The sequence below is a fragment of the Phocoena phocoena genome, chromosome 7, assembly GCF_963924675.1.
Source record: "Phocoena phocoena chromosome 7, mPhoPho1.1, whole genome shotgun sequence".
Taxonomy (NCBI): domain Eukaryota; kingdom Metazoa; phylum Chordata; class Mammalia; order Artiodactyla; family Phocoenidae; genus Phocoena; species Phocoena phocoena.
This window is the reverse complement of record NC_089225.1, coordinates 62,895,222-62,909,409: the sequence shown is the minus strand read 5'-3', so window position 1 is coordinate 62,909,409 and position 14,188 is coordinate 62,895,222. Positions and strand designations below refer to the sequence as shown.

The following is a 14,188-nucleotide window of genomic DNA, read 5'->3' as shown; positions in this document are numbered from 1 at the left end:
TGTTAAAAAGACCTGCATAACTGGCTTTAGCTTCACTGGATTTCAGCAAGGTAACCTACAGATACAAAAGGTTTAAAGTCAATTTATAGTTCTCTAAATGCACTCATTGGTAATATCTAGGTTGATTCTGTCTGTCAAGGTTTTAACACCACTTATCCACACCAGTCCTAGAAATTCAATTCATAACCACTTTGAAAGGACTATCATTCCACTGTGTAGAAACATCCCATTACACACTGGAGTGGTTCACTTAAATTACTGAAGAACTTTACCAAAAAAAAGGTTAACAAACTAGTTACAAAAAAATTGTTATTTCAAATAATGCTTATCTACTAAAATGTAATTATGAATTATTTTGGTATTACTTGAAAAAACTTATTAATTGAAACATGAAACAAGGGATTTATTTACATATTCTATTCATCTAATGTAAGAAACACTAACTGAAATATAAGTGGATAATTATTGTAGAATCATTAGCTCAACCCCTTCAAATCATTTGCAATGGTTTTATGAAAATTATTAATGCTTCAAATCATGCCATGATTCTGTCCAAAGACCACAGTATGTCAGCTGAAGACGTGCAAATGTACTGCATTAACATGACTAGGACACAGCTTACTATGTGATGCCACAGGACTGAAACTGACTTGAGTTTTACAATGCAGTCATTCTTGTATTGCTGTAAGAACACACATGGGCAAGTAGAGGACTGACTCCAAGTACACAGCACCTCCACGTCCTTATTAGAAAGACTTAACATACACACGGGCCAAATCAAACCTACGAATTTTATCCCTGTGACATGTTAGGATATCCTAGTTTAGGGGGAAAAAAAAAAAAAAGGCAATGTCTAGATAACTAATGTATCTTATTTTGAAAAAGGTCATCATTAAATGATTGATAAATTTATCAATATATATCTTCTGATGTGGTCATGTGATGCACGGTTAAATAAATTTAAAATAACATCGTTTATCTCATTTTCCAAATTAAAAAAGGGAAGCCAGTGATATTAAAAGTATTATGACCAATGTCTGAGACAGAAGATAAATAAACATACCTCGTATTCATTGGAATCAATTAGTAAAGGCTTATTTTGTAAGGTTCCATTTGAGACTAAAATAGGAGATTAAAATAAGGATTGACTAAAATGCAAAATTGTACTTTATCTTATAGATTACCTTTCAGAAGGTTTCTAATTTATGTATACCTGCTTTTACATATAAACATATATATATTAAATACTAACTGTAATGCTATAAACAAAAACTCTTAGCCTAGTGGTAAAGAATGGGGGCTGTACTTCCGCATCATACTGGTTGTGTAATCTGCATCAAGCCATTTAACCTGTCCGTGAATCAGTTCTATTCTGTCAACTGAGGTCCATCAGAGTGTCTCTCTCCTGAAGCTTTCTGAGGGATATTAAACAAGATGAGGCACCTCAGTAACTAAGTGGAGCCTGGCATGTAGTGGTCTGTGCACTGCATGGCCCCTCTGAGGGCACACGATCATAATTAGAGCACTCCAGGCTCAACAGGGTACATGGTGCTGTGGCCATTCTTGAGTACTTACATTACATTTGGACTTGTAAAATTTGCTCTTAATGAATAAGAAAAAGTCTAGGTTTTAAAATATCACAATTTACATCTAGAACAAAGTTCCATGGGGAAAAAAAAAACCTATTTGTAGTACACATGGATGGACATCTATGTAACTGGGAAGTGAATCAAAAATAGAAAAGATTTTTAAAAATTCAGAATTTTAGGAGAACCTAATAGTAGGAACCGAAATGATGATTTATTACTCAGTCCATTTGAAACTGTGGCCTGATCCCAGCAAGAGAAAGTGGAACAAGCATAACAAATTTTCTAAGATTAGAATGACTGAGTTTGAGGACTAAGGACTAATAGAGAACAGGGAAATAATGAAATTAACTTCTTTGAGTTTTACATAAGAGATAAAAGTGTCTTATTTAAGGCCACAAAGGTAGTTTGTGGAAGAGCCACATATATTTTTATGTCACCAGTTCTCTCCACTCTGTCCCAGGTGAGTATGGGACACAGCCTACAAGTAAACAGTTTGGTGGTAGTAATTAGGCTGATAGCAAGTGAAGGAAGTCAAAGGATAGCATCTCCAAATATCCTGATGTTCAGTATGATGAATGCTTTTCTAGGACTAAGAGAGAAGTTTATTAACCTAGGATGCAGAATGTACAATATTGGAAGTGGGTAAAAACTACTTTCTACAGCTCATCTACATAGAAATCCTTATAGCTTACATAAGAGATGCCCATTCTCATCACATTAACTTGAACTCAAAATAGTAAAGGCTCAGAGGTTTTCATAAGCCTAAGCCTGTTTGGTGTACCTTTGTAACGTGGAGAGATTCTTTTTGGGTTTTTTTTTGGAGGGGGGCGGAGAGGCGGGTGTGCGTTAAGTGAAAGACAGATATAGAAGTGTTTATTTTTACCCTGATTTAAGACTTCTACTGACAAATACTCAAGTAGGAATCCATTATTCTTTGTGAGGGTATATACAACTAGAAATGTTTTACTTTATTATCTTGGAGCAACGTATCTTTATGCTAATAATTCCAGCCTAAAAATTTTAGGGTGGTATTTTATTTCCATATTTAGGACTGGAGAAGACATTTGCCCATATTCCACAACCTTGGTTACATGACCAGAGAATTACCTCAATAACTATCCCAGTCATAGAAAAAACCATTTATACTCTGTTGACCAATCTTAATATTGAAACATAAACTCCTATAAGAAATCTAATATTTAATAATTATAACTAGAAAGAAGGAATTCATATAACCTATTAAACCCTTAAAATTCCCTATTCTTTCAACTGAGAAATAATGCCACAACTGCACAGTAATCCAGAGTTCTAGTCTACCTTCAGGGCAGACAAGGGTTTCTATGTTCATCTCTGTCTCTGCCTATATCTGTTGGACAAGTGCATAATAAGAATGGTAACGCACACCAAAAACACCATGAAAATTCAAGAACAGGATTAGAAGTCAAAAATGCATGAAAGACACAGAAGGGCTACCAGATTAAAGTTATTTGACAATGCTGCCCAATGGTGGACAGAAGTCATCATTCTGGAAACAAAATCTTTTAAGCCAGGATTTCATGTTATTTTTGGCTCAAATATCATATTATCAAAGTAGAGCTTTATGTTTTTTTGAGACCAATGGTTAAAAAACGCAGTTTTGTATATTTAAACTCATGTATTCTCTCATTAGGACTTAAAGGAAAAAAACTCTACACATTTATATGATTTCAAATGTTTTCAATTTAATAAATGATTTATTTATACTAGTCCTCTGTAGTTAATCTTCATATTCACATTTTTATCTCATCAACAATCATCTCAGACACACCTTCTAACAAGACTGACTTAAAATATTACGACAGGAAACTATGCCTTCAGGAGCATGTTTATTGTGTTTGAGATGATACATCAGGTGCTCGCTGAGCTACAAAGGGTAAAGGAAATCCTCTCGATACAAACTGACAAAGGTAAAAGGTAAAACATTTTTCACAACAGCATGAACCACATACTCAGAGATAGATCTGGGTTTAATACAAATGACGTAATTCCTAGTCATCTACAGCTACTATTATAACTTCATACAGATAATGAATTAGGCTAAAATGCACTATAATATTTGGTAGACTTCAGGACCAGTATCCTTAGTACATCACAAAATACACTTTGATATCCCAAAGAAGCAAGACTTGCAAGTAGGCGTTTTAAACGTAACTAATCTACAGCTACAAAGTTCTACTCTTGATAGCATTTACCTTTTTGGGGAGTCTCCCAGTCTCCAAAGGATAAAAGCAGAGAGTAGAATCAGTATAACATATACACAGAAGTCCGTATTGTAAAGGCTATAAAGATTTGCAGCACAGTGAGAAGATGCCTTCTGCTCCTTCACACTGCATACAAATTATGTGAATTATGTTGCATATCGCTTGGTCCACTGTCTGGCTATCCTGTCATGTTCTGCTCTGTTGGTCAAATACTGAGTGGCTATGCTTCCAACCAGAGGATCCGCTGGAAAAGTGGAAAGAACATTAAAAGATATTATATGGTGTCTTAAAGGTTCGGTTCTAATAGTCTACTGAACTGAAATGCTGATTTTTCAGCAGCAACTTGATATATAATGGCTAATTTCTCAGAAGAAAAATGTTTAAAGTAACATAATCATCTTTATATTTTAATATTCAAATTAGAAAAGCCTCTTTAAAAAATAAATGTTGAGTTAATAAATCTGATTTTTAAAAATGTGTATGCCTTTAATACACAAAAACTATTTTTCACTCAGCATTTTATTGAATAAAAGTGTGCTAGATGATGATATTTGTTTTTCTACGGATATTTAAAAATTAATTTTTCCAAACTCAGATCCTATGATGCAATGCTATTCAGAATGAAATATTTCCTTCATTCTGTACAATAACACAACTTAAATCATTACCCTTACCTCCATTTGAAAGCTTACTTGCCATTTTGCTTTAAATAGTACTTAGTGAGAAATTGAGTCTGAGATGTAAATTTTATTTTGAATTTATTTTTCAGAAAAGGTGTACTGTGTACTATGTACAACATTTGAAGTACACCAAACAACAGCCAGTAAAACATAAAGCTCTCTTCCCTCCTGACTCCAACTACTCAGAAGTTCCTCTTCCTGGCAAATAATTTATACCTGTTCACAGCATTTCTACCCAGAGACATTATACACATTTATAAGCATTTAGAATATTGTTACGCACGTGTGTTTTTTTTCAGTGCCTTGCTTTTTTACTTAATATATCTTAGAGAGTTTTCTCTATCCATTCACATAGAGCTACCTCATTAAGCTACATCCTCTATTAATGGATATGTAGGGTATTTACAATCTTTTGCTTTAATAAAAGATGCCACAATGAATATCCTTCTATATATCATTCTATCTATCTACCTACCTATCTACCTACCTACCTATCTATCTATCTATCAATCTGTATTTTGGGTATATGTATAACTGCTAGGCCTAATATAACAGTAATAACCTTTGGTGATTGATTAAATATTTAGAAAAAATAAGCCAACTTCTTTAAAAAATGACCACTTAGTAAGAGAGCATATGCAAATCCCAGGTCCAAACATTATTTTTTCAAGCCAGCTACCCACATTAAAGATCATGTGTGGCTGTTAGGCATTTCTTACAGATTATGCACTAATGACTTTACCTGAGTTCTTATAATCATAATCTAGTCTAACTCTCTCATCGGCTGTCATTTTAATATCGACTATTACCACATCTAATACAACCAACCATAATCCGAAAAGGAAGGGCGAACAAGAAGCCCTTCATTACTGAGAGGCTGCGTTAAAGCACATGGCAGAATGGAAGGAGCAAGAGAAGGTGGCAGTGGTGTAAGAAACATTACTTTACTCGCATCAAAAGTGGTTTGTACAACTCCATTAATTTAGAAAACAGAGAGTCACCAATGACAGGGAGAAAATAATTATAGGGTAGTATGCCATTAACAAATTAAAGGAAGTTATTGTGAAACTTCTGGTCTATTCTAATTGAAATGGCATTGATAATTTCCCCAAAAAGTGTTTTATGCTGATCTTTCTACCAACAGTATTTACTTCTCAAATTCACTTTAAACTGAAAAAAATGCAGTTTTTGTAGCCTCATTGTATGTGTTAATAAAAATCTGCTTACCAGGGTTGCAGTCTGTCAAAAGAGAACAAATTGACAGCAAAACCTTTGAAATAGTCAAAGCAGGACTCCAGTTGTCTTTAAGGATGTCCAGGCAGATGACTCCCTGACTATTGATGTTGCAGTGATAGATTCTGGTGCGGAAAGTAACCTAAGGGCAGTGACATTAAAAACAGAAAGAAAATAAAAAGCTCTATTACCAACTAAAACTCTCACTAGCAAAAATGAAGTGGAACATATCACAGATCATAGCAAGTAGCATATAATTTCATCGAAGAGCTAACAAACACTAGGTTTAAGTAATAGCAAAATTAAATGGATTTATTTAATTCAGTTCAAAGAAATTGTTTTTACCCAGTATAGCTGGAACTATATTGCTTTTAAACCAAATGAGTCGCTGAATTGTTTAAACAAATGATACGGTAATTCTATGAATGTATATGTGGGCATGCACACATACACCACTATTTAAAGACAGGAAGTGAGGGAGAACAGAAACGTTTTGGTGCCAAAGGTAAGAGAAACTAGTGAAGAATTTTTTTAAACATAAAACTAAAGTTACGTTAGTTTCTTAGTAGAAAAAGGTCACCAACTTAGCTAAATCTCTTGCCATGTGTCAGAAAATACTGGAGAAGGTTGGTGAAATCACCAGCCTTTCTATTTCTCAGACTTTCATTTCCACAAATGGCTCACTGTCTTGTTAGACTGAGACAGTAAAATGAAACAAGTAAGGTCTTAAGCTACTGAATAAAGGAAACTATTATATCCTTGAGATATGTGAAAAAAGAGAATAAACCATACAAGCAAACACTCACCAGTTTCAAACAAACACAAACACAAACTGGGTGATTAATTCTTAACTTGGAGTTGCAAAGAAAAAAGACAGTTCCTGATCCCTTGGAACTAGCAATGTACTGTGATCTCCCAAGTGGAGTCTGGGAAGAAAATGTTTAAAGCACTCAAAAGTGTATTTCTGATAAGGACCCATAATTAAAAACAAGAAAGAAACCACTGGCGTAGTGGGGAAGGAGGAGAAAGAGACCACAGTAGCACTCATTTTATCCACACTTTTGCTTTCCATGGTTTCAGTTTTGGACCCCTGAGGTCAACTGGGGTCCAAATATATTAAATGGAAAATTCCAGAAATAAACAATTCATAAGTTTAAAATTTTGTGCTATTTTGAGTAGCATGATGAAAACTTGCACTGTCCTGCTCTACTCTGCCTGGGTGTCCAGCATAATCCTGCCCAGTCAGTCTACTAAGTAGCATCTTGGCTATCAGTTCAATTGCTGCAGTATGGCAGGGCTTGTGTTCAAGTCACCCTACTTTATTTGATAATGGCCCCAAAGCTCAAGAGTAGTGATGCTGGCAACTGAGATCTGCCAAAGAGAAGCTCTAAAATTCCTGCTTTAAGTGAAAAGGTGAAAGTTTTTGACTTAACAAGGGAAGGAAAAAAAATTCTACACTGAGGTTGCTAAGATCTATGGTAAGAATGAGTCTTCTATCCATGAAATTATAAAAGGATAAAAACACTTGTGCTAGTTTTGCTGTTGTACCTCAAGCTGAAAACGCAACAGGCATACGTGCTTAGTTACGATGGAAGAGGCATTAAGTTTGTACAGATATTTTGAGACAGAGAGAGACCACAATCACATAACTTTTATTACAGTATATTGTTATAACCTCTCTAACTTTATTATTAGTTATTGTTAATTTCTTACTGTGCCTAATTTATAAATTAAACTTTATCATAGGCATTTATGCATCGGAAAAATAGCATCATATAGGGTTCAGTACTATCCGTGGTTTCAAGAATCCACTGAGGGTCCTGGAACATACCTCCTGAGGATAAGGAGGGACTACTGTATATAACTCTAGAACTGTTCTAACACAGTACATACTAATTACACAGAGCTCTTCAAGTGTGGTTGTAAGAATTAAGATGGGCTAAAAGTGTAAAATACATACCAGATTTCAAAGACAATATCAAACAGAATGTAAAATGTGGCGTTAATGATGCTTCTATTGATTACATGTTGAAACGACGATATTTTTGGATACACTGGATTAAGTAAAATATTATTAAAATTAATTTCACTGTTTCTATAAAAAATTACACATGTAGCTTGCATTATATTTCTATTAGGCAGCCCTGCTCCAGAATATGGGAATAATGTAGGTTCATATCATTGACAGCTGACTACTCAATAGATACGCATGGCTTACAAACACAATTAATACTCTGATTCCTTTCAGCTTTTAACAATCAATGAACAGAAGAGAATTAAATTTCTATTATTCTTCAAGAAGTTCAACACCTTATCTGAACTTCAAAAATAAGCAGAACTGTAGAGAAATAATTATACCTAAACCAAGATAACAGCAGAAGTCTTATTTCTTTTTCACTTGTCCAACTATAGATCTGAAGAATGCTTCATAATACTGCATAAGATATCTTAGGGAAGAGGAAGGAATCAACATTAAAGGGTTAGAAAATAAAAATATTGAGACTTTAGCAAAAAAATTAACATGTTAAATTAATAAATAGCCATATTAACCAAAATAATTATGACAAATCATATACAAAAGTATGCTAGTCAATCTCTATTTCCCACTAAAAGATTCTAAGAAAAATGTCTCTTCCCCCTCATGTATAAAAATTTCATAAAAACTAAATCTTGCAAACTTTTTTCTAATTTTGCTGCCACGTTAAAACCAATTTCCAATATGAAAAATGATGGAAGTAGAAATAAGCCTCACTATAAATACAGTCATGTGCTATTTTGCTAAGGTTTTGTTTGCTGTAATACAGAAAACTTAAGCACTGAAGGCAAACTGAATAGTTAATGAAATACTGGCTTTTAACATGTGTCATTTTGAATGTGAATACAATCTGCGGTATTGTTAACATGAGGGTTTTGTCCCTTTCTTTGATTGATCTAGCAAGAGATACTCGACATACCCGAGAACATTAAATAAGACAATCATTTAAAGATCTTAGGTTCTTATGGAACCACAAAGTAAAGCACTCAAAAACTGACAGCTGTAGTTGAGAGCCAATACCTCTAGGTGATAGGGAAACTTGGTATCTGCAATTTGAGGTAAATACCACTAGGTGGAACTCTTGTTACCTTGTTAGAAGAGGGAGAACCAATCTGCCTTCTTTAAAAAAAAAAAAATCCTTTATTTTTACACACACACATATAACACACGTGCACGTGAGGCAGGCATTAAATCGCTACATATATTTTAAATAGTGAAGGGAACATAAGGAACTAGGCTGACAGTTAAGGGCTTGATAACACTTCTCCCTGACATGTCAGAAGTCTTTCTAACTACAGCATAATTATGCTCAGGCTTAATACTGATGGTAAAAACTGCTGGCTTGACTATTTTATTGGGAGAAGTCAGAGGAGGAAGCTATTCAAGTAACTGTTATGTTTAAGACTTGAAAAATAATTGCCAGTGATCACAAGACACAACTCAACCCTTCTCGCTGTTATCCACCTAATTCACATTCAGAGACAACAGGAGGCCTACGTCACCCAGCCGCCCTCACTCCCATTAATGCATCATACTTACAGAGGGCACAAAATAAGTCTATTAAATAGTACTAGTTCTCTCTTCTTTGCTATAGGTTTCTAGTCTTTGCTCATCTATAAAGATAGGGTATTTAACACAAGATTCAAGTTACTTAACTCTTCTTTCCGGAAGCTGTCAGACAAATTTACTTTTTATCCCAACAGGTTTCTTAAGCAAGGTTCATAAGATACTTTTTCTCATATCATAAATCTAAAATTTATGTGCTTACTGATGTGCAAAGTGGCATACTTTTATTTACAATTAACAAACTCTCTGCTGATTACAAAGTTATTTGTAAAAGACACAAATTAATTACTTCTAGTTTTAAAATCCTTGGTTACATGAGAGTTTCTGTATAATCCATGAAAAACAATTAAATAAAAATAACTACATCCATCCCCTAGAATAAACTGACTGTGGAAAAGGATAAGTATTAAAGAATGCAATTCTAGGTTCTTACCTTTGGTGGCTTAAATGGATAATCAGATGAAAATGTGATATCCAGAAAAAACACACCACCTTCATATACAGAACCTGGTGGACCAAGTATAGTCGATCTCCATTCATAAATGTTATCTCCTTTAGGCCCAGCACTATTTAAAAGAAATTAAAAATCAATGTGTATATCTGTGATCAATGAACATCTTAAACCAATTACGTATCAAAGGTAAATTAGCAGCCTAGAACAATAAGAGATAAGTATAAAAGAAAGAAGTCTCAACCAACTTGTGCATGCATGTGTGTATAAACATATTTGGAAATATTTCTAACTTACAGAAAAATCACAAAAACAAAGAACACCTGTATAACTTTATCCAGAATCCCATTTTGCTCATTTGCTTTATCAACTCCCTCTCTCTCCCTCTCCATCTCCTCCTCCTAAAAAAAAAAAAAAAACACACACACACACACGCACATACACAACACACACACACAAAGTGCTTTTTTTCTGAACCATTTGAGAGTAAGTTGAATGTATCATGGCCCTTTCCCCATAAATATTTCAGTGTGCATTTTCTAATACAACTGCAATATAGCTACAATTTCAGTAAAAGTAAAATCTATACAATACCTACAATCTACAAAATAATGTTGTCAACTGAACCAATTAGGCCTTAGAAAAAAATCTTAATTTTCCTCCAGATACAAGATCCCAGTCTTGGGATCAAACATCTATATATCCTGTGCCTTTAGTCTCCTTTAATATAGAGCCTTTTAGCCTTCCTTTGCCTTCTATAATATTAATAATTTTGAAGAATACAGTTTTTCTTTTAATAGAATGCTCAGCATTTGGAACTCATCTGATGTGTCCTTATGATTAGATGCAGGTAGTTCAGTCCTGGCTAGAAGAGAATGTAAGTGATGCTGTGTTCTCCTCAGGGTGTCACGTCCAGAGGCACACTGGTGATGTTAATTTTCACTATCCAGATCAAGTGCTGTCCAATTTTCCTACTGCAACCAATAAGCAACCTTTGCAAATACCCCCCCTCTTCATCAGAATTTCTCCCCCAGATTTAACATGGACTTGTGATTCTTGGCTAAACTAAACCTTACTATGATAGTGATAAAGTCATAATTTTCCAACGTCAGCATTTCCTCCACATTTACCAGCTGGCCCCTGAGCCCTCTCTTCTCCTGATTCTATGAATATGTATGTGTATTATTGGTGAGGTCTCATGGATTCCTATCTTTTTTCCTAATGATTTAGAATTCTTACTGAATTTAATTATTTTGACACTCAAATCACCCCAGATTTGGCCACTGGGAACACCTTCAAAATGACCCTGTATCCTTGTGATAGGCCACCATCATTTTTTTGAACACTTCCTTACTTTCTGGCCTAACGATATGTTCCAGGCTCCCATCCTTGGAATCTGCCATTTCTTCAAGGAGTCCTGGTTCCTTTTAATGCGAATGTTGTTCAAGGTCTGTCTGAGTGCTAGGTGCTACTAAACCCCAAGTATATTACATTGTGTTCAACACCATCATTTCATTTATAAACTACAATGAGAGATAATTCAAATAAAGTCTAAACTCACAGTTATTGGTTAGGAAGACACATCCAATGCCCCTTAAACCCTTTTCAAATTTACCTTACAGACTTCCATTTTTCTCTAACCTGACACTATAGACTAACTTGACTGTCTGCACTAAGTTATGTATAAAACTTTTCTTCTTTTAAAATGACCATCAGTTTATAAATGATCTGCATGTTTGATTTAATATAAGTGCAAACCAGCATTGATAAAGCAACCACACTAACTACAATAGGACATTCAGGTATACGTTAAATGATTTAACTATAGCTTATTAATTCTGTAAAACATACACTGCAGACTGTAAACATCAAGTAGGCGATGCTATCAATAATCACTCTGACAACAGTTCATACAGAAAGGGTGGAGAAAACTTGACGGTACAATCAAAGTGTTTACAGGATGTTTCGAAAACCTATTTTTAAGGCAGATATATATGAACTATAAAATGTTACTTTTATGGCCTATTTAGGGAAAATACACATTTGAAAAATACTACTTTCTAAGTTTTAAGTATACACAGCAACTGGAACTAATTACAGTAATGGCTCATTGTTCTGTCATCATCTGAGAATCAGGTATATTCCTCAAGGGAATTTTCACTGTAACTAAAAGCATACAAAATTAAGTACCAATTTTGTTTAAAAAAAGTTTAAACTGATTCAATGGCATTTCCTTTTCTAAGTTAATTTTTCCCTTGATGACTCAAAGTAATCGTTATAAAATTAAATTATAGTATGAAACTTTTATAGTACAGCTGCTATACTAAAATGTTTTAAACTACACATGTCACACACTGATAATAAAGATGATGACGATGATGATGATGATAACAGCAGCAGCTAAGGTTTACTCCATAATAAGCCAAGCATTTGTCAAAGCACCACAGTGTATATCTCATTTAATTCTCCTTACAAATCTATGAAGTAGGTACTATTATTACATTCCTATTTTTAGATGAGGAAACTAAAGTTCAGAGAGTTAAGTAACTTTCTGTACGTCCCACAGCTACAAAACACTCAGAGAATTTGGACAAAGTCTGAATAAATCTCTATTGACTTCAATAGTTTTGCTATATTTGTATTTCCTCTTATAATTTCAGTGCTACTATGTGTAATTTAATCTCCAGTCAAGTTTTGCAAACACTTACTTGGGTAGGAACCCAAGGAGAGCAATTCTCCAAAGAAACCAAATTTCCTCGGTGATATTCTTTGGTTCTTGGCAGAAGAACTATGTTATGCTTCAGATGGCTGGGGATTACTATATTTTAATGAATCACGGAATTTCAGCATGAAAAGGATCTGGTTGAAGCCAAACCCCTCCTTTTACACTTGAAGAAACCAATTCACAGAAAGTAAGCGACCCATTTTAACTCTGCTCTGCCAGTTGGTAGAAGAGCTGGAATTCCCACACCAAGTTCTTGGTTCTTAAATTTGCTGTCTTCTCAGTTATGCTACTCTGCTACAAGACACTAAGGATATGGTTATTGCAGCAGGATACGAAATGTGACTTTCCCTACTGTTTTGGAGTAGACCTACTTAGTAGGGTTGCAGATTATGGCTGTGTTCTAAGGAACCTAGCCTAAGGTGAGTTAGGGCTAAAAACCTAGCTCTTGCTGGCTGCCTTGTCTGGAGTAAGAGCTCCCATTTTCCTTCTCACAAAGGTGCCACCTGCTAATCAAGATGGGGGGCTGGGGGCAGTAAGGAGGGTGTGTGTGGGTGTGCCTCGGAGGCACGACTGACTCCACCCTAATTCAAACGTAACATTTTATAGGCTAGTAATTGACCTGCCACTGAGGCTTCACAGCTGAGTAGAAAATGGGTGCTAAATGCTGACAATCTCAAGATAGGTGCTAGCCACACCTTTTCACTAGTTCTCAATCTTCTCTCTTTCTCTTTTCCAAAAGGACAACACCCCAGCAATTCTACACTCCATCCTGGATCATCTATTTTTCCCTCTCTGGTGAATCATGCCCACAAGAATGCTACAAGCGCCACTTCCCCAATCTTTATTTAAAAACTAACCACGATTCCTTTACCCCTTCCAGCTCTCATTTCAATTACCTCTAACAGGCTCTTAACTCCCGCCGCCACTCCACTGAAACAGCTCTCATCCAAGGTCACCAGTGACCTCATCACTAGACTCGATGCACATTTCTCAATCTTCATCTTATTTGACTGGCCCAGCAACATTTGACACAGTTGGTCACTTCTTCCTCCTAGATATACTTTCTCTGCTTTGTTGCTAGAATAACATACTTACTGGTCTTCCTCCTAACTTTCTTTGCTTCTCCTTCTCAATCACTATTGCTGTTCCTTATCTCCCTAACCTCTAAATATTGCCAATCCTCCAGAGCTCAGTCCTTAAACCTCTTCTCCTTTCTAACTACATCTACTCTTTTGTTGATCTCCTGCAGTTTTACGGCTTCCAATAGCATCAGTAAGCTCTGAACCTACAAACCTGTATCTCTAGCCTACATTTCTATACTAAATTCCAGAGCTATACATCTAAATGCCTACTAAACACTCTTTATTTTGAAATCTAATATTTCGTATCCAGTAATTTTGAAAAGTTTAACATGCCCCAAACCGAATCCCAGATATTACAATTCCTCTTACAAGCTTCCCTAATTCAGCTAATGGCAACTCTTTATCATTTTAGTTCCTCAGGGCAAACACCTAGACCTCACCCTTGACAACACTCTTTCTATCCCACCTCCTGTAAATTCCACTGGTTTTATCTTCAAAACATACCTCAAATTCTACTACTTCTCCCTACTCCTACCACCTCACCCATAATTGAAAACACCAGCATTCTCTGTCTGGTTAATTACAAT

At 35.2% G+C, this 14,188-nt stretch overlaps 1 protein-coding gene across 2 annotated transcripts in view; it reads right to left on the bottom strand.

Annotated features, from left to right (window-relative positions):
* Positions 1–3,291: 3,291 nt before the first annotated feature.
* UBE2E3 (ubiquitin conjugating enzyme E2 E3) overlaps positions 3,292–14,188 on the bottom strand; it is an 88,873-nt gene continuing 77,976 nt past the window's right edge. The window contains exons 4-6 of one of the 2 annotated variants that reach the window (XM_065880264.1): positions 9,777–9,909; positions 5,737–5,884; positions 3,292–4,073 (exon numbers count right to left, since the gene is read on the bottom strand). In XM_065880264.1, coding sequence (XP_065736336.1) covers positions 3,976–4,073; positions 5,737–5,884; positions 9,777–9,909 — 379 coding nt within the window. In that variant the 3' untranslated portion in view covers positions 3,292–3,975. The remainder of the gene's footprint in view (positions 4,074–5,736; positions 5,885–9,776; positions 9,910–14,188) is intronic. The other variant, XM_065880265.1, reaches the window with a different exon arrangement.